Genomic DNA, 24,328 nt, shown 5'->3' with positions numbered 1-24,328 from the left:
CTTCTCTGATCCTAGTTTTTTCACCGTGAATCCTTAAGATAGGGGAAAATAAAAAAGGTACACGTAGGCCAGTGCTAGTATTCGTTGTTCCAAATATACTTCCAGAGAACGTTATTTTCTCTCACTGTGTTTAAAAAAAAACCAACTATATATTAAATATCATGCATTGAATCAAGACAGTGAAGGCATATTCACATCTATCCGCAACCACGCGGGGTTTCCAGCTAGCCAGGGCAGAGTACAAAACTTTACCCCCTGATTTAGCAAAGCCACAATTACTCAATGAAACAGTGATACACCCTCACAAGATGCTATTCCTTCTCCGCTATGGACTCCTTATGGGCAGGTAGAGGTCCAAAGGAGCAAGGGGCTGCCTGCGGCACAAGCACCCAGCCGTTTCTGCGAGACCTGAAAAGCATCAAGCGATAAAGGACCCCTCTGTATCACAGGCTGCCATAATCTTACTTGACACCATCCTTCCAATGATTATATCAATGCTAGAAGTATGGGGCATCTGACAAATGCACAGAGTGCTTTGACGCACTCAGAAAATAAAAGGGTATTCCCAAAGATTCCCTGACTTGCATGCAGACCTGCTACCCACAGATCATTCTCTGGTATATGATTTTCAGAACTGTTGGGCATTACATTTTAATGTTGACAAGCAAGTAACTGTGTATTTACTACTGTTGACTTAAGAACATCTTCGATCTTTGTAGCAGGCGGTTGCTGTTAGTTCACTGGATTGTTACCCCTGTTCCGCACCCCTGATTTATATTCAGGAGCCCTCCTTTATTGTCATTTTGCAGAGCACCCATAGCCTTGGCTGTGTCGGTGTCTTTCTCGATAGTCTTGAGCATCTGATACGCCTGCAGTCCAAAGAGATATTCACCATCCAACAGCAGATTTTAGAGATCCTGTTGAACCTCTGGCTTGCAGCCAGAGACTGAAATTAAGCATGGCGATGAACGAGGACACGGGAATAAATCCCCCTGGCCGCAGTATCAGCTTCTGTCAAGGGAGCAGTGGATAGAGGTACTAGATATTATTTTGCCCTCTGAGACTAGCTCATGTCCCGGCTGTCTGTATTTGTCTTGGACGTGCCAGACAAGTTCCTCCATCTCGTTCTAGTGGGCTCTAGCCTACTGAGAGAGCAATCTGATTGACTTTGCAGATTGGAAGGAGGTGTAGGCTCCAGAGCAAACTGCTCCTCAAAGATCAGTTTCCTATTCCTAGGAATAGTGTCCTGCGCCTTAAGTCGCAACTTGATCAATATCTTTCCAGCCTGTGGGTGAATAAAGAGTCTCCTTTGACATGAATCGATCTCTTCTCTTAGACCCAGAAGTTTAGGATTCTCTGAATCATCTGAGCTTGCAGTCGATGATGGTTTCGGTGCTGAATGACTAAACGTCTGCAGGTTTTTCAGTGCAGAGCTGAGTTTCGAAGCAGGTCGCTGTTTGGGCGCTGAAGAGGGTTTTGTTGTGGATTTCGTGCAGGCAGGGCTGTCAGCGATGAGGGCTTCAAGGTTAGTGAGGCATTTTCTGCAATGGCAGAGGGAGAGGTATTGGCTCTGAAGCCTTCTGTTGGTGCAGACCATGGCCTGCAGGCAGTGATGGACCAGAAAGACCTGTTGATAGGCCCGTGGGCTCAAAGTCTGTCTACTGCTGGGGTGATGATTGGCGTCAGTGAGCACTCAGACTGGAAGGTGGTACTCACAGTCAGAGTCTTGGATACATGCTACACCTCTGGATGCTATTGCTTCTCTGTTTCTGACTTGCACTAGGAGCTGGATTCAGGGCTTACCTGCAGAGGGCTAACCGGGGATGGATCAGTCTCCAATTGTTCCTCAATTTACCAGTCCCCAAAGATATCAGAGGTGGCATCTCCACAGCATCTTCCCACGTGCAAGCCCCTGATCACATCCATACCGGAGTGTCTCCTTCGAAAGGAAGGTAAGGCAGACAGACAAAGGTTGCATACCTGGTGTTGGTCGGTCCAAGGATTCTTGGGTTGACACTGAGGGCAGCTTTGGGAGGGAGTCCTTGCCATCATGGTCTAGTCTTCATCGACAAGAAGAAACAAAGACAAAGCAGAACGGCCCACAAGGGGCAGGGCCCAGAGAAGGGGCCTCGAGAGAAAGATGGATGGGCAATGAGACCAGGAGAAACCAGAACAAAGAAAATCTTTTCACACCAACAGGAGAGCATACATCCATTCATTTTCCACAAACATTACAAGGAGTCGACCCGGGGCTCGCTCTGTAATATGTCCGAACCAGACGGCAAAAAGAAAACAATTTAACGATGGAGCCAATGCCTATGTGCATAGCCAGTCGTGCCTCGAAGACTTCGTTGAAGAAAATAGTTGCAATGATCTGAGCCCAACAGTAGATGGCAAGATTATGCAGATATGCATCTACAGCTACACATGCCACAAGCATGCCTATAGCTTAATGGCATTTCCTCAGTTACTATTACATCTGTGCCAAGAGCTTACCCAAGATTGCAAGTGCCATGACTATGTTCTCCTCTCACCATCTGGCTGCATGTTGCAGGACACCGAACTCAGCATGTGCTTAAGGGTCTTCACCGCCAAGACTGCACTAGCATTTCCAAGCCTGTGGTCACCCAAATGGGTGTTCTAAGAGTCATCTACAGCATGAAGGATGGCAGAAGGACTGACAATCGCACAACTAGGCAAAGGATGTCAAACCTGGGTTTTTCATGTGCCAAACAAATGCCATAAGTTTTCAGAGAGAAGCATGGACGAACTTTGAAAAATACCCTTTCCGAGACATTGGTCTGTCCAGAGAATTGTATAAGAGGTGCCCAATCCAAGATTAAGTATTTTCATGTTTTGTCAATTTCTGTTTGAAACACATGTAAGGAGGCATTTACAAATAATGACTCACAACACACTTGTTCCCTTATTCTTTAGAGGGGATTCTTCATCCCTTGCTAATATTTTTGTAAATGATCTTTGCATCTTGCAGTTGGGACTTCTAATGGATTTAATTCTGGATATTCTTGCTTGGCTCCTTCTTCTACCCTGATGTTTTGGGGGAGTTGAGTGCCTTGCTAATATCTTCTGTATTAATCGCCATCCTCAATACAGAGCTACAAGACTGCAAAGGAGGTTTTTTTTGATTTACCCATTGTGATTTATCCTCTGAACGAGGGCGCTTTTAAGGAGTGTTGGGTGGCAGTGTGGCCACTGTAAGGAGCTGCCTTTCCTCAGGCAATCAAGCATGAGACTCATACCTTCTCAGAGTCAGTCCTTGGCAGTTGCTCATGTGATTATATTTCACAAATTGACTTTACACATTGCAGATTAAAAGCCAAAAATGACTGCGGCTATGAGAGAATTTCCAAATGAAGAAGCCCCAGCAATCTTTTTAACAAGGCGGCTATAGAAGAGAGAAGAAACAATATGGATAACCTTAAGGATTCATCAGAAACTACTACCAAACATACAAATGGTAAACCTGAAAGAAGTCCTAATTAGTCAAAACATACATTTCCAAATCTTGAATTAATGTGTTATGGTTTGACCTTTGTTCCCATGAGATCAACCAATTCTGTAGAGATGCAAACTGATGCCTAAGCATACTAAAAAACTATACTTTGAAACCACATCTGATACAACAGGCTTAAGCCATAAATCAGTATTATTACTATCGATTATATTGAATCTCCAGAATTGTATCAGCTTGTTAAAAACATGCATATACATGTTAAGAAGAGAAAGGACAAATACATAAAAGTCAAGTTGTCTCCAACACAATTACAGTACTACGCGACCAAAGCATGAACCACAAAATGATCTAGCCAGACAACAAGGGGCAAGGGGTTGTTTAGTGAAATACACAAATGTATGACAAAGGTGGAAAGACAACCAATCAAATCCACTACACTTCAGCACTCTAAGTTCACACGCTACTCACATTCTAAAAGTCAAGTTGAGGAGCTAACATTGAAAGCTCCAGAAGGAAACCGTAACAACTGCAACACCCTGCAACAAACAATATACATCTTAAGGAAAGTCAGCAAAGAGCTGCATATTCCGCTTTGCAGACAGTTGGTGTCAGAGAGGGGCATCCATAATTTTATATATTATTCACTTAAAATATTTCATTGTGGAATTCAAATCTTATATCCAAGACTCAAAAGACATGATCTCCAAAAAGAAAAAAAACAATCCTATTTGAAGAATGAACTACTGGTGACCACTGCTGGCAAAACAATCTACCTAATTTACCACAAGTTGCGGCAGTAGTAGGTGATTTGCATGTCCTGGAAAAAAGAACTGCTAAGATTTTGTCACTGAACCACTTAGGAGGTAAAAAATGAATAACACAACTTAAGCTCAGTATGAGATTTAAAACTTTGTATGCTCCATAAGTAGACTTCATTAAAGCCATGAAGCACTCATTCAAACAGAGATTGGTAGTACTGACAATAGTATAAAATGATATCAGGAGAAAACCTAGAAATTAAACCGCCACATAAAGAAGGCCGTTTCATCCATATGTTTGTAATTCTTAAATTCCCTTCAGGCCTGAATGAATAGTGTCAGATATTAATGCTATGATTTAATATACATCTATGTATGATAATGCACCTAATCTAAGAGGATTAGTTTGAAACAATTACATTCAGTGTCAACTAGGGTGATCACCATAGAGCATACATTTGGACAACCACATGTCAAAGTTTAAGAGAATAGTGAAATGCATGCTAAAGAAAGCAACTTTTGCCACAGCCCACCAGCAAGGAAGGCAGCATATTATAACAAACTTAACTGTAGCTGCCAAAACAGTCCATAAGAAAAACATTATGCTACAGACCACAAGCACACCCCACATATTGCAACCTAATTTCAAGATGGTGCTGGCATGTAAATGTGGCATTACAAGAGTCAGACAGCAGTTGCTAGTCTTTGCAGTAAATTCACACATATACAAGATATTAAATATTACAAAGGTAAGCTACAGATGTTATTTATAAGCAAGAGACTTCTTCCAGACATCAATGAGATCTAAAACATGTTCATATTCAATAAGTTTCTTTCAGACTAAAAAGAATGCCCAGTTTGCTATAGCAAGAAAAGTTTTTATAACCTACAAGGAGTTCTGTTGGGTGACATAATTCTTCACCAAGAATTGTGAAAAAATGTTGACCACTCAACATTAATACTAAAGGATCACACAATGATCCCTTCATGGAATATAATAACTTACTTCTGAATGGTGATTATTCGAACGCTCTCAGCATGGGGTGTTTACAAATAGTCTTCCATATATTTTCTATTCTAGTGAACCCCGGCTGGGGTCCATAGTAGTATGAAATTCATATTGATACTTGACAGGACAAAGAGCTGTGTGTACCTGACTACATTGTTTGAAGGTGAGTGACCACTTATTGAGGCTTGAGCCGAGAGTGTTAGGGAAGTGATCGCTGCTTTGCGTGTGAGTCTGTCGAGTATTTTACATAATACAGATAGCGTTTTTTAAACTGTACTTTCTATTGTGTTCTCATCCTGACTTGGGGCTATTGATTACGGGGCTTCTTAACTGCTTTTATTTCGCTTCCTGTTTTTATCTGTTCTTAAATCAGTGTGCTGTGCTGCTAACATTAAGGTTTCACCTGATTCTCTCCCGACGCGGCCGCCATCTTGGGTGTAGTGCAGGGAGCAGTTCTAGCGTCTGCCTCCCTCGCGCTATATCTAGAGCGATGGCGCTAACGCGCAGCGGATGCGCGCAGCGGGCGCGCCGGTGGCGCGCCAAAGGCAAGCCCGTCTGCGCCAACCCGCGGCCGACTGGGGTCCGGGGCCATACCCCCTGGCTCTCCTGTCCCCTGGGACAGCCCGGCAGCCCACAGACAGGATATACACTATACAAAACAAAAACTTTTATCTCTATGCCCAATACCTAAGGATGGTTGCTTCCATACAGTGCAGGCGGACGCTTCACCCTTCGTCTGCAAAAATTGCAAAAGTACTTTCCAACTTCCGCTAAAGGAAAAGCGGACGACAGCCAAGCTAAAAATGTTGCTACTAAACTGTAGATCTCTGAAAAAACATAAAATGGAAATACATGATCTATTGACAGAGAGTCGTCCAGATGTTCTATTTCTCACTGAGACATGGCTTGACGAAACCTCGTCGCCCAAAATTCTGGAAGCCACCCCTTCTGGCTACTGTATACTCAGATTAGACAGACAAAATCAGAGAGGAGGGGGGCTTGCTCTTTTGCATAAAGCAGATTTAGAATGTACCCTATTGAAGGCTTCGCTACCTAACAGCGAGGGAGGTTTTTTTGCAATAAAAGCAGGGACCAAAAATATCATTAATGGGCTACTTGTATACCGCCCGCCCGGAGGGGCAGCTCAGTACGGCGACCAACTCATAGAACTGATCACCCAGCCAGCACTACGATATAAAAAATTTCTCATTTTAGGTGATCTTAACCTCCATTTCGACACTGCGGATTGCAGGGAGGCACAAGATGTGGCAGAAGCACTGAAAGCCCTGGAACTCAACCTACAATCCAACTCCCCCACGCACCAACTAGGCCATCTTTTAGATCCTATCTTTGCCAATTGGGAGGGTGTTAAGGTCTCTCCCCCGATCAGGATTATCTGGTCAGACCACTTTATAGTCCCGTTTGAAATAGAAGATACTTCTTCAGAATCCAGAACTAACAAACCCCTATCCCAGAAATGTAGAGACTGGAAAAAATTTAATCAGGAAACATTTAAACTTGCCCTACTCGAAAAGTCCCCACCCCCTAGTAATACCTTACAGGAGGCATGGAATAACTATGAAACATGGGTGTCCAACGCGTTAGACACGGTAGCACCCTGGACAAACAAACCGCCCACAAGACATACTAAAACTGCCCCCTGGTTCTCTGAGGAACTCAAAATAGCCAAAGTTAAATGTAAAAATCTGGAAAGACAATGGAGGAAAAACTACAACCATAAAAGCAAGCTACTTTATAGAACAGAACTTAATAAATATCATAAATTGATAAGAACAGTGAAAGGCGCCCACTTTAAGAGTAGAATAGAATCCGCCGGCAATCCCACCAGAGAACTCTTCACCATCTATAAAGAGCTAACGGTCCCAGCCAGACTCGAAGCGCAAAACACCTACTCCAGCGAGCTATGTGACTCCATAGCTGATTATTTTGTTGGCAAGGTTGATAAAATACATGCCAGTTTCACAAACAACAGTGACGTCTCTAGCAAACAAGTGGCAGCCATAAACAACTCTACCATCAGACCCTGTCTAACACATTTTAAAGTACCCGAAAGACAGGAACTGCTGACCATTGCTTACAGCATACAATCTGGCTCTCCCTGTGACGTGTGTCCCCCCAAACGCTGTAAGGGAGTCTTGGAAAGCATGATTGATCAGATCACTCATATTGCTAACCTCTCCTTCCAAGAATGCCATGTGCTTGATGCATGGAAAACAGCCCAGGTCATCACACTGAAAAAAAAACCCAACACCCACATTTCCCAACTTCAAAATCTTCGTCTCATCTCCCTTCTTCCCTTTTGCTCAAGAATCTTGGAAAAAGTGGTCAACGGCCAACTTATGACCTATCTAGAGGAAGAATCCCTTCTTCACCCCACCCAATCAGGGTTCAGAGCTGGCTACTCGACGGAATCAGCCGTCCTCCACTCCACCGAATGCCTTTGACAGATGGCGGATGAAGGCCAGACAGCAGCGTTGGTTCTACTAGACCTAAGTGCAGCTTTTGACACCGTGATGCACACAACGCTGCTGTTTCGCCTCTCGGACATGGGAGTGAAGGGATCCGCCCTTGCCTGGATAAAATCCTTCCTAGATAACAGGAGTTTTCAAATGCACTGCCCCCCTTTTAAATCTTCCCCTCGCAAGCTGACCCATGGGGTTCCACAAGGCTCCAGTTTGAGCCCCACCTTGTTCAACCTTTATATGGAACCCCTAGCCCATATTGCTGAAACCTTCGGGGTGGATATTGTCACCTATGCTGACGATACCCAACTGATGATCAAGCTTACACCGGACCATACGGAAGAGGCCACTAATTTCTCTAAATGCCTGTCATGTGGCAACATGGATGAATAACAACTGCTTGCGCCTTAATGGCGATAAAACGGAACTTTTAATCGTTGGAAAATCCCCAAACACCTGGACGCACATGTGGTGGCCTGCGGAACTGGGAAATCTTCCCACTCCCGCTGAATCCGTCAGAAACCTCGGAGTAATGATTGACTCCGATCTCTCCTTCAGATCTCAGGTCAGCAAAGTTACGGGCAGGTGCTTTAGTACACTAAAAACCCTCCGTAAAGTCCTTTACCTTCTCCCCATTAACGCTAGAAAAACACTCGTCCATGCCTTAGTCACACCCCATCTTGACTATGGCAACATTCTGCTTTTAGGTTTAAGTAAAACAGGCTTACATCGCCTTCAATGCGTACAAAACGCTGCTGCCCGCCTGGTGCTTAACCTGCCCCGTAGAGAATCTGGGAGGAATGCTCTAACTAAGCGCCACTGGCTTCCGATCAAGGAACGCATTAAATTCAAAGCCCTATGTTTCACATACCGCATCGCCCATGGCAAAGATCCTAGATACTTGCAAAAGCTCCTCACCATCCACCGCCCCATCCGGAATCTAAGGTCATCCGGAACGATGTTGTTTAAACCTCCCCGCATTCGCAGAGCCAGAATGGGAGGATGCTCTTTTAGGTACCTGGCCCCAAGGCACTGGAATGAACTACCGCTTGACCTCCGTATGGAACCCTCTGAAACCAGATTCCATGCTAAACTCAAAACCCACCTGTATCCACCCAACTAACCTCCTTCTCCCCCGGACCTTCCTCCGCTCTCTCTAACTCGACGCCTCTCGGGACATAGCAACATTCCAGCGCGGGGACACACTATTTTTAGTGCAGCCAGGCGCTTTAGAAATGGCTTTATTATTATTATGGGTCCCCTCCTTGTACATATTTTGCACAACACTAATGTAAGGTATAATTTCCTTACAGCTGTCTCTTGGTTTGTTAACATTTAAGTCCTGAGGAAGACCCGGTATGAAGCGTAGTTACTAATACTTGATCATAGGGTCAAAATGTCGACAGCACAGTTTTATGTCCTACGTCAGATATCCTATGATCTAAAACAAAGAGATAAGGATAACCTTAACTTTAAACATCATACATTACGTGCTTTCATTGTCTCAAACTTTTTGCGTGTAAACACTGCGATTATTTCATTTTCGCTATGTTTATGTTTTTGTGATTTATTTATGTATTTTATTTGTTATGGGCAGCTGAAAATTAAAAAACAAAACAAATGATTTGTATCATGTAAAGTGTGTTAGATATATGACAATTTTGTTGTGTTTGTGGTTTTCTGTTGGTTGGATGGATCCTTATTTTTCCTCAAAGGGATCATTTTGTGACCCTTTAATATTAGTGTTGAGTGAGCAACATTTATATCACAATTCATGGTGAAGAATTGAGTCACCCGACAGAACTCCTTGTAGTTTATAACTATATACCCAGGTTCTGAAAGACAAAGGGCAACCCCATTATATTAAATAGCAAGAAATGTGGCACCAAACCTGGCAAAACAAATACAGGGCAGCACATACAACAGGAATGCTTACTGTTAACCTCCTTGTATAAATAAAGTGGCACAATGGGGGAAGAGCAATGAAAAGACACCTCTTGAACCTGAAATATAAACCCAATGTGATTACCTTCAAGATTACCTATCATATATACCTTAAAACACAATGGAAGTGGGAAGCATATGTTAAACAATCCAAAACAGAGAGAGTCTATCATACGCCTCAACTACAGCTCTTACTATACGCTACATATTTTTAGGTAACCGTGTAATAAATTAATAAATAATTAAAAATTCAATTATGTCAAACGCATGACAAACACTGATTGCACGGGTGTTCAAAAAATTGGAAAACACTGTGCAGTGGGTAATTAATACTACAATAGACAGAAAGTTGCAAGTAGATTTCCAAACAGATTTGGTAGCAGTAGTATATCCTAAGGTAACTGTCACAAATTTGTTAAAATATACCTAGCAAGAAAGCATTTTAATCAAAAGGTGGGACTTGTGTAATAAAAATAGTATGTACTCTGTCAATACAGTAGTTCCCTTCGAGTACTAATGAAGGCTAAACAACTTAAACTAAATGAAACACGTTGACCTCAAGCAACCTCACACAACATAAGAAAAAATTTGAAGGAGGTAATTCCTAATTATGACTATTCAGCAACAAACAAAAAAGTGGAAGAGCAGTAACAAAAAGATTGTTGATTGTAAATGTTAAATAGTTCAGACTAATGTAGACCACTGGTAATGTGAAAAACTGCTGAATTAAACAGTATGTTGCAAATCTAATATGAAATATGCAATTTTATTGTACACAAGACACTCAATGGAGTGAACAGAAGTCACTTAATGTTTCATTTATGTTTTCCATTCTATGCTTTGTTGTCCTACATTAAATATAAGTGAAGTATTTTCTTTGTAATTAATTTCTGAGATTACAATCAGTAAACATCTGATTACAGACTGTATATACATAACATGAAAACAGTGGACAGTATTTATCATTAAAATATACTAATGTGGAGGAGGAGCCTAGCGCGCATCTAAGATGGTCGCGTGAGCACAGGGCTCCCCGGACCCTTTCTGCTCCTCGGAATATATCCTGAGATTATCCTGATTTGGTTTATGGAATCTGGGAGATGAAGACCAGCTGATCATATATCTCTTTTTAAAACTCTAATTGGACCTGGGAATCCTGAGTTGTCGTCGTCGGAACTTTTGGGACCCACCCGGCGGAGGTGGCCGGGGTGAAGGTGACCCGTGGGGCCGGGCTGCAATTGAACAACAGCGGCCTCAGCGCGGTGCCAGTTGCCGAGTCAGTGCTTTCGGTTTCGATTTTGGCCTTCAGGAGATCGGCTGGCGTGCGTGCTCAAGGTGGCGAGGTGCCTCCTGGGCCTCTGCCCGAGGCTTGCTTCCATCTGCTACTGGTGGGCCTGACGCCTCCGACCCCCACATCGGCAGTTTGTGGTCCTTTTGCTGGCGCCCGCACACCTTTTGATCGGAGGTCCCCTTGAGAGACTGCGCTCGCATGGCGGGCAAAGGGGGTCCGGAGGGGCGCAAGACCAAGGCTTCTCTGCGCGGGGGAGCGGTCCAGAGCAACAACATGGACCGCTACACCCAGGGCAGGGGGCCCCCTGGCGCTACTGGCCTCTCCCCGGACGCTGCGGGGGGAGGCACGACCGTCTCTGCGGAACTTTCCCTGCAGGACATTATGGGCGCCATCGAGGGCATCAGGGAAACCATCGCGACGCAATATGAGGCCCTGGCCCGTAAGATCGACACTGTCGCAATCGATGTCACCCTGATTCGGGCCGACCTCTCCAAAACCAACGAGAAGGTCCAGGCCCTTGATACACGGACCTCCACCCTGGGTGCGGAGGTGTCGGATCTGCGGGCCGCGCTTGGGGACATTAGAGTGGTCAACGACCATATGGCCCGGCGGCTTGAGGACTTCGAGGGACGGGCCCGACGCAACAACATCCGCATCATTGGTGTACCGGAGTCCTCAGACGGCCGCCCGGTGGACCTCGTGGTCGAGGAACTTATCCTGCAACAGCTGTCCCCGGCTGGCCTAAGTAAATTCTTCGCCGTGGAGCGGGCCCATCGAGTTCCGGGCGGCCGGCCGCGGCCGGGGGCCCCCCCCGAGGCCTATTGTGGCTAAACTGTTCCACTATAGGGACCGCGACGCTATTCTGCAGGCTTCACGGACCCGTGGCCCGGTCCGCTACGAGAACTCGACTATCAATTTTTATCCGGACTTCACGCAACTGGTCCAGAAACAGCGGATGGGATTCCAAGGGGTGAAGCGCCGTCTCCGCGAGCTGGGCCTGAAGTATTCGATGATCTACCCGGCAAAACTCCGAGTGGAGCATGGAGAGCGGACAGCCTTTTTTGACTCTCCTGTGGCCGCAAGTGACTGGCTGGACTCGCTGCCGGACGGGGGTGGCCGGCCCGGGCCCTCTGGGGGCACCGCAGGTGACGGGTCCCCTTAGACCAGAGGTCTTCAAACTTTTGGATGCCGAGACCCCCCTGTCAACATTTTGAGGCGTAAGGACCCCCTCTTGACAAAAATGTCTAAACCTGTTGACGAAATTGCGTGGGATGAAAATGTAAATAAGGTTATGCGATGCCGCGTATTTTGGGATAGCATTGCTTCATTATTTTGATATTTTTTACACACAGCAACGCTGAGGAAAGATTTCACCCAATCAGTACCCATTTATAACCAACATACAGCAATTATCATCAGAAAGATTTCAAGTCAACCTTTGTGAAGGGCCTTCCACTCTGCAGCAATACGTGCTGCCACATTAGAAGCTCACCTGGCCCTGACCGGAAGAAGCAGGGGTCCCTTAAAACCCTGGCGGTTTTGTGTAGAGTTAAGCCTTTTACCCATGCAGCTTTCCTCTCACCCCCTCCCTTCCATCCCTCTCTCCTCTCCTAACCCCGGATCCCTCTCTCACTTTGCAGGTCATTTTCTTTCACCCCTTTTTACAACTTCTGAACTCTCCCCATTCAACCTCTCACTTCACCTTTAATCACCTCTTGCCATTCTGTCCTTTCACTGCCCTCATCTCTAACAGTCTCTCACATTTATCTCATGGCCTCTCTGGCCCTGTCACCTCCCGTGCCCCTCAGCACTTCTCATTCACCTCGTCTCTTCATTCAAATTTTTGTCTATTTGTATCTTACACCTCTCCAGTCCCCCCATTCCTCTTTCACATCTCCCCTTTGTTCTAACAGAAGCCCTCACCTTTGGATCACACTCACTTCTTGCGTGTCCACACTTCTCTTCGGCAATTCACATTTCTCCTCATCCCTGACCTCTTCAATCAAATTCTCTCACTCCCTTGCTGTCCTCTCTCATTTTGGGTGCGGATGCAAGTTCAGAATGGGATGAATGAATGTATGATTACTGATGGGCTTGTTTGAGTGAGTTGCATATTGAGTAGTGAGGGGGACAGGTGAGTGAAGTGTCACATGAGTGCAGGATGAGTAGTGTACTCGTGTGACTGCAGGTTGAGGTATAGTGTGAGCAGGACAAGTGCATTTTGAGAGCAGAGTGATCACTGTGAGTGCAGGGTGAGCGGGTGAATGGTGCAAGTGCATGGTGATCAGTGTGAGTGCATTGTGATCGCTGTGAGTGCAAGGTGAGCGGGTGAATGGTGCAAGTGCATGGTGATCAGTGTGAGTGCATTGTGATCACTGTGAGTGCAGGGTGAGCGTGACAATGAAGGGCGAGAATGAGGAATGAGTTGTCTGAATGCAGGGTGCATTCCCAGACCCATGAAGTAACTCAGCATGTTATTGACGGGGCGTAGACTTTAAGATCTAAGTTAAACTATTGCGGCATTAATCGGGGATCGAGGGTGAAGGAAATAAATAATGTGCTGACCCTGCAACAAACTTCCAGAACTATGGTTAGGGTTGCCAGCAGATTATTTTGGTGGCCCAGTCGGTACAAAAAAAACCAGTCACCTAAAGCGGTATTTTCAGCGCTTATCTGTGCATACTTCCCAGGGCCGGCTTTAGTGCTGGTGGTGCCCTGTGCGACAATGTTTGTTGGTGCCCTCCACAATGACCACCCCCACCACGGATTCTCTCACTAGCACCCTTTAACAGTGACCAAGTCTCCATAACCCCACACTCTCAGATGCATTGAATTAGTTATATAGCGCCACTCATACCAGTGTAGGGTGTCCAAGCACTTTGCATCACACACACATTACACAGAGACAATCAATCATAAGTGTGTAAATCAGTGTATAGGAAATGTTACATAAGCCAAAGGACTAAAAGTATAGGAGTCACATGTCATCCATACTGGTAGGCAGTATAGTTCAAGAGTGTGGAGAAGCACAAACGCAGAGTCGAAAAAGAAAGAGCATAGTTGGGAGTTTCCTTTAATAATAAGAATTGATTTCTAGCCAAATTAACCCTTTTTGCAACATTAATCAATGGTCTAATAATGTATTCTTTGTAGTGTGCATGCTGTTCTAGGATGAAAGTTAATAGCTCACTATTCTCTATTAGGACTTTAAGTTATAAATTGCAAGTAACAAAAGGATGTCTCTTTTGAAAGCAGTAACCTGCTGATCTCTTCACATCATACGCACTCTGTAATCTACTTGGTACACCTTCTTTGCAGCAGGCATATTAACCCTCTGCACTAACATCACCCAAGTCAAAACCTCAACTATACAACATTCTGATCTCTCTCCAGGAAGATAATTAATCACACCAGTTATCTTGACATTTATGTGAGGCCTGGTAATTGCTGGGGAAAGAAACGCTTCTGCAGGTGCTTCAAAAGCACAATAAACTTTCACACACGGCGCCCCCAGGAAGCCAACTTTGTATTCCTTTCCATGAAATGCACTCTCACACTACGGCAGTGAATGTAAAATCCAAATGTAAGGAAACGGCGCAGTGGGGACCCAGGGGGTACTGGAACCAGCAAAAAAACCTAAGCCTCTGTAAGCAGTTTACAAAGGCATGTTAAATGGTCTTTAAAGACCTGTGAAAAAACAGGGGGGGGGGGGGGGGGGGGTGTGCCGGTGCCGGAGATAGGACTCCAGACACTGCCCAGCTGAGCCCCCAGCAGCTCAAGTTTCACTGCAGCAGCCCGGGCTGAGACACAGGACGGGGGAAGGGGGGGGGGCCTGGGCAGAAGTGTGACTGGGAAGGCGCGACCCCCTTTGCATCACTCCACGGCCCCCCTGGGGGTCGCGCCCCACAGTTTGAAGACCCCTGCCTTAGACTGACATTTGGTCCTTGCTTTTGCGGTTTTGCACTGTACAGTTGGGTCTTACTTCTTTTGCATACTGTGTTTTACCAGGACCCGTGAGGGGCGCGGGCGGGTTCGGGTCCCTTTCCTCCTCCGGGGTCTTTTTGTAGAATGGGGTTAGGGGGGCGACAGGCACACTGCAAGTTGGGGGGGGTCATTGGCCCGCAGGGGTGCAGGGTGGGGGGAGTTGGACTTGGGGTGGGGTTGGGGGGGAAGGGGGGTTGTTTTGTTGTGTGTTTTTTGTTTACAGGGCGAGGTATTGATTTTTGTCCATATTTGGAAACCGTGCTGCGGGCTGGGGGCCTCTTGATCTATTGGAGGGGATGGGGGGAGACGGGTTGAGGCTTATGTCATGGAACGTCAATGGGTTGGGGGATCGTATTAAGCGGGGTGTTGTACTGCAATATTTGCGTCGTGTGACTCCTGATGTGGTGTTTCTCCAGGAGACGCACTTGGTCGGCAATGTCTGCCATGCGATGAACAGGGGGGGATACCGCCTCGTAGCCCATTCTGGTTTCACAACGGGCTCCAGGGGGGTGGGCATTCTCCTGCGAACCTCCCTTCCGGTGGAGATCACGAGGATAGTCTCGGATGACAGAGGGCGCTATGTGTGTTTGCTTGGGAGGTGGGAGGGGCAGCCCCTTACCCTGGTTTCAGTCTACGTCCCCCCGGGTCTCCAGAACTCCACCTTTACTGACTTGGGTCGAATGCTGCTTGACCTTCCGGACGGCCTCCTGCTCATGGGCGGGGACTTTAACTCTGTGGTTTCGGGTGAACTGGATCGTCACCCACCGAGGACCCTCCCCGCTGCCCAGTCATGGCTGGGTGGGATGTTGGAGACCTTCGGCTTGGTGGATAGTTGGAGACTAATGCATCCGACCCAGTGTCAGTTCACCTTTCATTCGGGGGCGCATGGGAGTCTCTCTAGGCTGGACTACTTCCTTATGCCCGCGGCGCAGACTGGTCGGATTCGAGAGGTCAGACACTTGGCGCGTGGTATCTCCGACCATTCTCCGCTGTGGCTTCTCTTTGACACCGGGTCGCGGTCTGCAGGGCGGATAGCTCCTATTAACCCTTGGTACCTGCGGGACCCTGCGACTCGTGACAGCCTGGTTAGGGCCATGGACCAATACTTCAGTGAAAACGAGGGGTCGGTGTCGTCTGCGTTGTCCCTTTGGGAAGCCTTTAAAACTGTGATACGCGGACACGCCCTCGCCCAGATAGTGGTGGCCAAGAAGGTTAGGAGTGAGGCGGTGGTGAAGCTGGAGACTGACATCTCGGGGTTGGAGTCGGCCCTGGAGGCGAATGTTACTCCGGACGGGCTACATGCCCTTAGCCTGAAACAGTTCGAATATAGGTCCCTGGTCACTGACGCGGCCAAAACTATGTATAGGGAGCAGCAGGGCCGATTGTATGACGCGGGGGACAAGGCGGGAAAGTTGATCGCGTGGCTGGACAAAAAGGAGAGAGTGAATCGTGTGGTCCCCGAGTTGCGTGCTGCTGACGGTGTGTGTGTGTGACTGAGCCGGATGAGATTGTGGAATGTTTCGCTGACCACCTCCGGGCGGTGTACTCCCCGGTGACTGACAGGGATGAGGATGACTCTCGCCTCCTACTGAGAGATATTGCTCTGCCCGGCCTGTCCGTTGAGGACCGGGAGCGGCTGGACGCTCCCTTGTCGTCGGATGAAATAGCGACCGCGATCCGTTCCCTTCGCTCGGGCAAGGCTATGGGTCCTAACGGTCTGCCCATTGAACTATACAAATTGCGTCCTGATAAGCTTGCGCCCTTCCTCAGCCGCATGTTCCGCGACTCTCTCGCGGCGGGTTCCCTTCCGGCCGACCAGCGCTTGGCCACTATAGTCGTTATCCCCAAGGAGGGCAAGCCGCGAGACCGCTGTACTTCTTACCGGCCCATTTCACTGCTCAATGCGGAGCCCAAAATCCTGGCGAAAGTCCTGGCCAATCGATTGTTGAGTGTCGTGTGCGATCTTATTCATCCGGACCAATGCGGCTTTATCCCGCACCGCAACACCGCTCTTAACTTGCGGCGTCTTCACGGTGCCCTTGCCAGGGCGGAGTTCCTCTCCGAACCGGCCGTGCTGGTTTCTTTGGATGCCACGATGGCCTTTGATACTATTGAGTGGCCATTCCTCTGGGCCGTCTTGGATAAATTCGGCTTTGGAGAGGGATTTATTGGCTGGGTGAGGCTCCTTTACACGGGACCCATGGCTCAAGTGGTGGTGAATGGGCGGGTCTCTCGGCCCTTTGCCCTCGGCAGGGGCACGAGGCAGGGGTGCCCGTTGTCCCCGTTGCTTTTTGCTCTCGCCCTGGAGCCACTCGCTGCCTGGCTCCGTTGGGAGCCCTCGCTTAGAGGGATCCGTTGGGGCCCGGGCTTCGAAGATCGGGTCTCGCTGTACGCGGACGACATTCTCCTGTATCTCACCTCACCGCGGCAGTCACTCAACGTCCTCTTTGACGTTCTGACCTCCTTTGGGAACAATTCGGGTCTCACGATCAATTGGTCTAAATCCTGCGTTTATCCCATCTCTGGTGGTCCTCCTCTCCTGCCGCCTCGGCTCCCGATTCAGATATCTCTGAGCGGCTTTAAGTACCTGGGGATATACGTTTCGCTGGACCCGGTGGCTCGCTATGAGCAGAATCTCCTGCGTCCACTTTGGCGGCTGCGGGAGGACACGGCCCGGTGGTGCAGGCTCCCCCTGTCCCCGCTGGGTCGGGCCGCGCTGTTTAAAATGATGTCCCTTCCCAGGTTCCTCTATGCACTCCAGAACTCCTTCGATGTTATCCCAGTGGCCTACTTTCGGGAGGTGGAGAGCCTGCAGAGGAGACTGGTGTGGGACGGGCGGGCGCGTATTGCTCTTGCCAAGCTCACTCTCCCCTGGTATGACGGGGGCATCGCGCTTCCTGACATTCGCAGGTACTATTGGGCCTCGCAGCTATCTGCCATTAACCACGCCACGTATGCGCCCGGCTTGAATCCGGCGTATGAGATGGACAAGTTCCTGCTTCCCGGCGGGAACTACAACAGGGCACTTTATTCCCGCCTGGCTGGCCGGACCCTTACGGGTCCTACTAAGATTGCGGTGCGGACCTGGAGGGCTGCCACTGCGGCCATGGGCTGGAGTGAGCGATTAACATGTGCTACTCCCCTGTTTGCCTCCGACCGCCTGGGCAGCTTGTGGACCACGAAGGGGTTTGACCAGTGGGACACGATTGGTATCAGCAAAGTGGGAGACCTGTGGCATAAGGGCGCGGTAAAGACTTTCGCGGTGCTCCAGGCCGAATACGAGCTGACCGACAGGGAGTTCTTCCGCTACGCCCAGGTTCGACACGCCCTGCTCTCGGTCTTCGGGGAGGGGACCAAGATCCCTGTTTCCTCGCCCCTCGAGGACCGTATACTTGACGGACATGTCCCTGATAGTACTATTTCTTTAATTTATAAAAAATTAATTAATCACCGGGCGGACCTTTTTGTGCGCCTTCGGGAGGCTTGGACTGGGGATGGGGTGGAATTGGACGACGAAGATTGGCAGTCTGCACTGTCGTCCCCCAGGGAGGTTGCCATTCCGGCTCGTCTCCGGTTGGTACAGCTCAAGATTCTCCACCGGGTGTATGTGACGGGTCCGCGCTTGGTCTCGATGGGATTCTCCGGCGACGGGCTCTGTAAGCGAGGCTGTGGGCTCAGCGCCACCTTTCTTCATATCCTTTGGGAGTGCCGCGAGGTTGCGGACTACTGGCGCCGGGTCCACACGGTTATGGGACAGGTCACCGGGGTCGTGCTGCTGCCGGAGGTGCGTCGCTGTGTCCTGAATGTGTGGGAGCCCAATGAATACAGCGCGGCTCAGACTCGGTGGGCGGCCCTAGGGAACATGATTGCCAAGAGGGACATAGCGCAACTTTGGGGCGCTCAACGGCCGCCCACCGTGTCAGTATGGAAGGAGAATATGGACTGGTGTATGTTTAGGGAGAAGACTGTGTATGTGGCCCGTGGCAAGCCGGGGGCATGGGGTAGAATTTGGGGGCAATGGAACGCGTATCGCGGAGGCATCTGTACGCCCCCCCTGGTAGATACTGATATCGCCATGTCCCCCTGACCCTTGATGGCTCCTGGCGCCTTTTGGAACAACTACATATGGACGTTCATCTTCCTTGACCCCCTCCCCCCCCCCCCCTCCGTCCCCGGCCTCCCGGTACTCCTCTCTTTAGCGGTTTGCTCAATTGTCCTGACTGGAGTTTCCCGGGGGGAGCCTGACCCGCACTGGTTTCCCTCATAACTCGCCTTATGTTGTGTATTGTTTGTTCTTTTGTTTTTGTGATTGTTGGACTTACGCTTCCTGTTCCTCGAGATCTATCTGGAGCCACTGCAGGGCAGTGCCCTGGGAACTGATTGTAGCCTTGATATGTGTAGATTTCCTTCTGTACCTAGCGGCCGGCCCGGGTGGTTGTAGGCCCGTACTTGTAACCGAATTATTGCTTAATAAAACTTTTTCAAAAAAAAAAAAAAAAAAAAGAAAATAAACACTTAGAAGATTATAAAAAAAAAAAAAAAAAAAAAAAAATATACTAATGTACTTTATATATATATATATATATATATACATACACATATATACACACACATATATATTTTATGGACCACGATAATACAGGTTTCCCTACTTTAAAGATCTGTACAGACTCAATTAATGTCTCTGGAGCTTTTATAAATTTGATACTTTAGGTTTTAGTTGCAGGATCATGATAGAGGACAACGGCTATGTCTAGATTGCAGAACAGAAACTGTTGTGGTTTTATGTATTAAAAAATACTTTTTCAAAGTTGGAACCCTAGGGAATCACACAGGTGAATGGCAGGAGTGGTTGATGACATAAAAAAAAGCTACCATCACCAGCAGAAATAAGAACTAAACGATAACAATTTTGATTAGAATATGGAGGACGGAAGAAAATTCACTAAATTGGTCTCACTTCCTTTGGTGCTTTAGTAGAAGACATCAGAAGGTCAGACAATCCTGCTAGAGCCTATTCCACACACAGTAGTACTTTGTATACAACTCCCCTCTCCCCATCAAAAAGAGAGCCCTTCTATGTGTCTTCTCAATGAATCATTTAGAGGGAAAGGGCACAATTTCAAAATAGCTTATTGGGAGATAACCTGCCTACCTGGATGATGCGCTGGATGTTGTTCATTATCATTGCAGTTTCCATGGTAACAGATGAGAGGCTGGGCAGTACCATGGAACTGCCCATGTTCTGTTTTTGAAACTCATCCACCTAAAAAAGGAGAAAAAAAAGTAAAAAGTAGATTTCATACAGAAAGCAGCCTTCTGGGCAGTATAATTCTTAATGACCAGAGAATAGACAGAGGGCAAATCTAACATCCTAATCCTCTTTCTGCATGCTTGGACATGAGCACCATCAAGAGGAAGGAAGAGATTTCAGAACTGTTCAGCTATACAGATTGGTTCCAGTATTTGCAAACATTGTTGCTGGCAGCCCTACTTTGTGATGAATAATGCCCTTAGCTCAAACTAAATTAGAATGCAGCCACAGTTGTTCACCAAATGTTACACCTTGGATTCCTAAGCGTTCTTCACATAACTAAGTATTCTGTAAAGAAACTGACAATTCTCTTTCGATTATACAACAATTAGCTAATTAAATGTGCTTAAATACTCACCGCACCACCTCTACAGTATTCCTCAATCACCCAACAGAATTCCTAACCGCATCTTTCATATCTGGGCCTTTCTCCCTTAACTGAAACTTTTTGCACACTTTTCTTATTCACTATGAGGATTCTAGTTTTTGTTAAAAACAACTCTTTCAAATTTCTAGTAAATGGTCAACACTTCCTTCTTTCCTAAATTCTGTCAATTTACAAGTGGTGCACTAAGCCCTTTTTTGTTACTCAATTCTTTAAACAGTATCCATTCACTTCTCCCACAAACGGGCATCACATTCACTTTACTTTTCAATGACATTAATTCGCCTTCCCACACTAAAGGCACCTTAGAAAGCCCCCTAGACCAAAACACCTCATTCACCCCAAACCCTTAGATAGTATATATCCCCATATCCGCCAATGTTCATCCATCCTTTCTACCAAGATATTATACCCATACAAATGCTAGCCATTCATGCATTTTTACAAAATACTTCTACGTCACAGTCTCTCAGAAATACTCAGTGTACACCCTCTTCTCCTACATGTTTTTCTGAATTTTTGTTCCCTTAAATACTCTAAATTCCTTCCCCTTTCCCATATGATATCGTACATATTTCCATAACTGTTCTGATGTACTTTCAGATCAGTAACATATGGTCAATGGCTTACCGCGTTAAGTTTTTGTACCATATATAAGCCCAAATCCTATTCTCATTTACTGTATTTTCTAGCACAATACAATTTAAATATTTGCATGAAATATAAAGCATCAGATCAACTAAACTTAGAGGGGAAATGCTCAATTAACCTTCTTCGTAAAATGTACTAAAATGTTATTCATGTTCCACCCATTACAACACGACACACCCATCACAGGCTGACTAGCAGTTCTATGTATGATTTAAGTCCCATAGAGGGATCTTAAGCATCTGAGAATTACATAACCCAGAAGGAGACCTGGAGAACAAAACTGTAGCATTTATCCACTGAACAGCTCAAGGTGACTAAAATTGCCTGCATGTAGCTCCCTATACCAAGTTTGAACCCTATCTGTCCATGTCTTAAATGCAGCAGAAGCAAACCCACTATGCCACTCTCGCATTTTCCACATGGGCTGCAGGCTATCGTGCTGCGTTCAGAGCAACGTGGGTGGGCTGCATGGCTCAAAATGCTCATTGCCCCCTGTTAGTGGCGACATCCAGTAGTGTGTTTTTGCAACTGCAAAGCACTATACAGATGGAAGCAAAATCATGGAAGTAGGCATCCAGAAGCCCATGGAGGCCTGGAGTAACTGCCTGCAAAGAACCAGGTAAATTTTGCAAGGTTTATGTGGCTCACACAGATTCGCAGTGCTCATGAGGAGAATCCACTGCCCAAGAACCAGCCTGGAATCAAGCTATCCTGGCTGAAGAGGGGTGAAACCCCGAAACCGGTCCTAGGATGCTTGTTTCCAGTCCAGGGAGGACCTGGCTTGGCAGTTCGGGCTGGACTGTACCCATGAGGCACAGGGTCAAGACTGATTTGCATATGGCTGGGTTCAAACTGGAACGGCATGGTGAGCAAAAAAACGATGGATTTAGGCCCAGATCGCTGTACTGGGGTGAATGTATGACATTGTTCTGCATTCTGTCCATCACCTGTTGTGTTTGCATTTGTCACCCCGAGTGGGAAGTGTATGCCCAGACTTGGGTCCCATGCTCTCCATGCCACTGGAATCAAGCTATCCTGGCTGAAGAGGGGTGAAACCCCGAAACCGGTCCTAGGATGCTTGTTTCCAGTCCAGGGAGGACCTGGCTTGGCAGTTCGGGCTGGACTGTACCCATGAGGCACAGGGTCAAGACTGATTTGCATATGGCTGGGTTCAAACTGGAACGGCATGGTGAGCAAAAAACGATGGATTTAGGCCCAGATCTCTGTACTGGGGTGAATGTATGACATTGTTCTGCATTCTGTCCATCAACTGTTATTTTTGCATTTGTCACCCCGAGTGGGACGGGAATGCTCAGACGTGAGTCCCGTGCTCTCCATGCCACTGGAATCAAGCTATCCTGGCTGAAGAGGGGTTATACCCCGAAACCGGTCCTAGGATGCTTGATTCCAGTCCAGGGAGGACCTGGCTTGGCAGTTCGGGCTGGACTGTTCCCATGAGGCACAGGGTCAAGACTGATTTGTATATGGCTGGGTTCAAACTGGAATGGAATGGTGAGCAAAAAAACGATGGATTTAGGCCCAGATCTCTGTACTGGGGTGAATGTATGACATTGTTCTGCATTCTGTCAATCACCTGTTGTGTTTGCAAGAACCAGCCTGGCTGCAGTCCTAGAGTTCAATTGCCTAAGTTTCTTCAATCTGTGGTGATTTGGCATCCTAGCCACACGTGACACAGAAACGATTTTACTCTTGAATATCAAGTACAAGAATATTGTGGACAAACTATCAAGGGACAGCATATCAAGTAAGGTAAGAGCACAGAGAGAACAGATTTGCTGTTCTTAACAACACATCTGTAGACCTTGATTATATATACATTGTCAAGGTCTATAGATGTGGAGTTGGGTATAGAAAATCGAAATATATTTACCCTTTGATATTTTATCCTTCAATGAAAGTGTCCCACGATAAACTGGACTTCAGATAGCATCAATCTTTATTTGGACTAATCACGATCATAAACGATCATCATAAAAACACAGTAAACACAATCAAATCATTGAGCAATTCGATATAGTGTAAAAAATAATTTTGCAAAAATCTTGGTTAATCCGTTGCTTAAAATATGATAAAATTAAAATGGCAATAAAAAGTTAACTTATTGACATGATTAAAGCAAGATAAATTACAAATAGCCCAACAATCAGATTGTTGTATCAAGACATCAGCCTGATTACAATTCTCCAAGCTCAAACACAGCAATCTCATAACAACTAGAGGCACTTTGGGCGACATGTATCAACATTTGTATTAGCGATTACCTAATTGCATTGCAATTTTCTGCAGTTCGCAATTAGGTAATCGCTATTAAAAATGTATGAAACTCAGAGTTTCAATTAGCGATTCTTAGGGGGGGGTCGCAAATTGACTTATCTCATTCATTTTAATGAGGTAGATTACAATTTGCGAACCCCTAGGAATCGCTAAAATCATGAGGATGGTGGCTTGCTGGGGTCAGCAGACCACCATGTCTGACTGCTTTTAAATAAAGCAATCATTTTTTTAAATGCAGCACGTTTTCTGTAAAGGAAAACTGGTTAAGTTTAAAAAAAAACAAAAAAAAAATGAAAAGTTTTGTTTTCTTTATTTAAGAGCAAGCAGTGGTCCATGGGACCATTGCCTGCGCTTAAAATGTTTTCTACAACCATTCCCAAAGGGGAAGGGGTCCCTTGAGGGCCCCTTCCCGTTTCCAAATGGGTTACCACCAACTTGAAGTTGGTGGTACATTGTGAATGTTTTGCAACCGCATTCACAGTCACAAACCATTCATACATACCACAGCTATTAGCCATTTGGAAAGGATGCCCTAAACACGCTTCTTCCAAATAGTGAATAGATAACCCATTTGTGATTCGGTAATGGGTTACAGAATTGCAAAATAGGGTTTGATACATGTAAAAGGAATATGCTACTTACCAGTATGCATCTGTTCTTGGCATGTAGAGCTGCAGAGTTGTACACTTAGCATAGATCGCCATCTGGTGTTGGGCCCGGATGTTTGCAGTTTGTTTTT

At 46.6% G+C, this 24,328-nt stretch overlaps 1 protein-coding gene across 3 annotated transcripts in view; it reads right to left on the bottom strand.

The window, feature by feature from the left end:
• Positions 1 to 24,328, bottom strand: part of FKBP15 (FKBP prolyl isomerase family member 15) — a 371,570-nt gene that overhangs the window by 168,673 nt on the left and 178,569 nt on the right. For all 3 annotated transcript variants that reach the window (XM_085610375.1, XM_085610359.1, XM_085610368.1), the window contains exon 17: positions 20,100 to 20,210. In XM_085610375.1, the coding sequence (XP_085466501.1) occupies positions 20,100 to 20,210 (111 nt within the window). The remainder of the gene's footprint in view (positions 1 to 20,099; positions 20,211 to 24,328) is intronic.

This window comes from Triturus cristatus, chromosome 1_2 (assembly GCF_964204655.1).
Source record: "Triturus cristatus chromosome 1_2, aTriCri1.1, whole genome shotgun sequence".
Taxonomy (NCBI): Eukaryota; Metazoa; Chordata; class Amphibia; order Caudata; family Salamandridae; genus Triturus; species Triturus cristatus.
The sequence above is the reverse complement of the archived record's forward strand: the minus strand, read 5'-3'. Positions and strand labels throughout refer to the sequence as shown.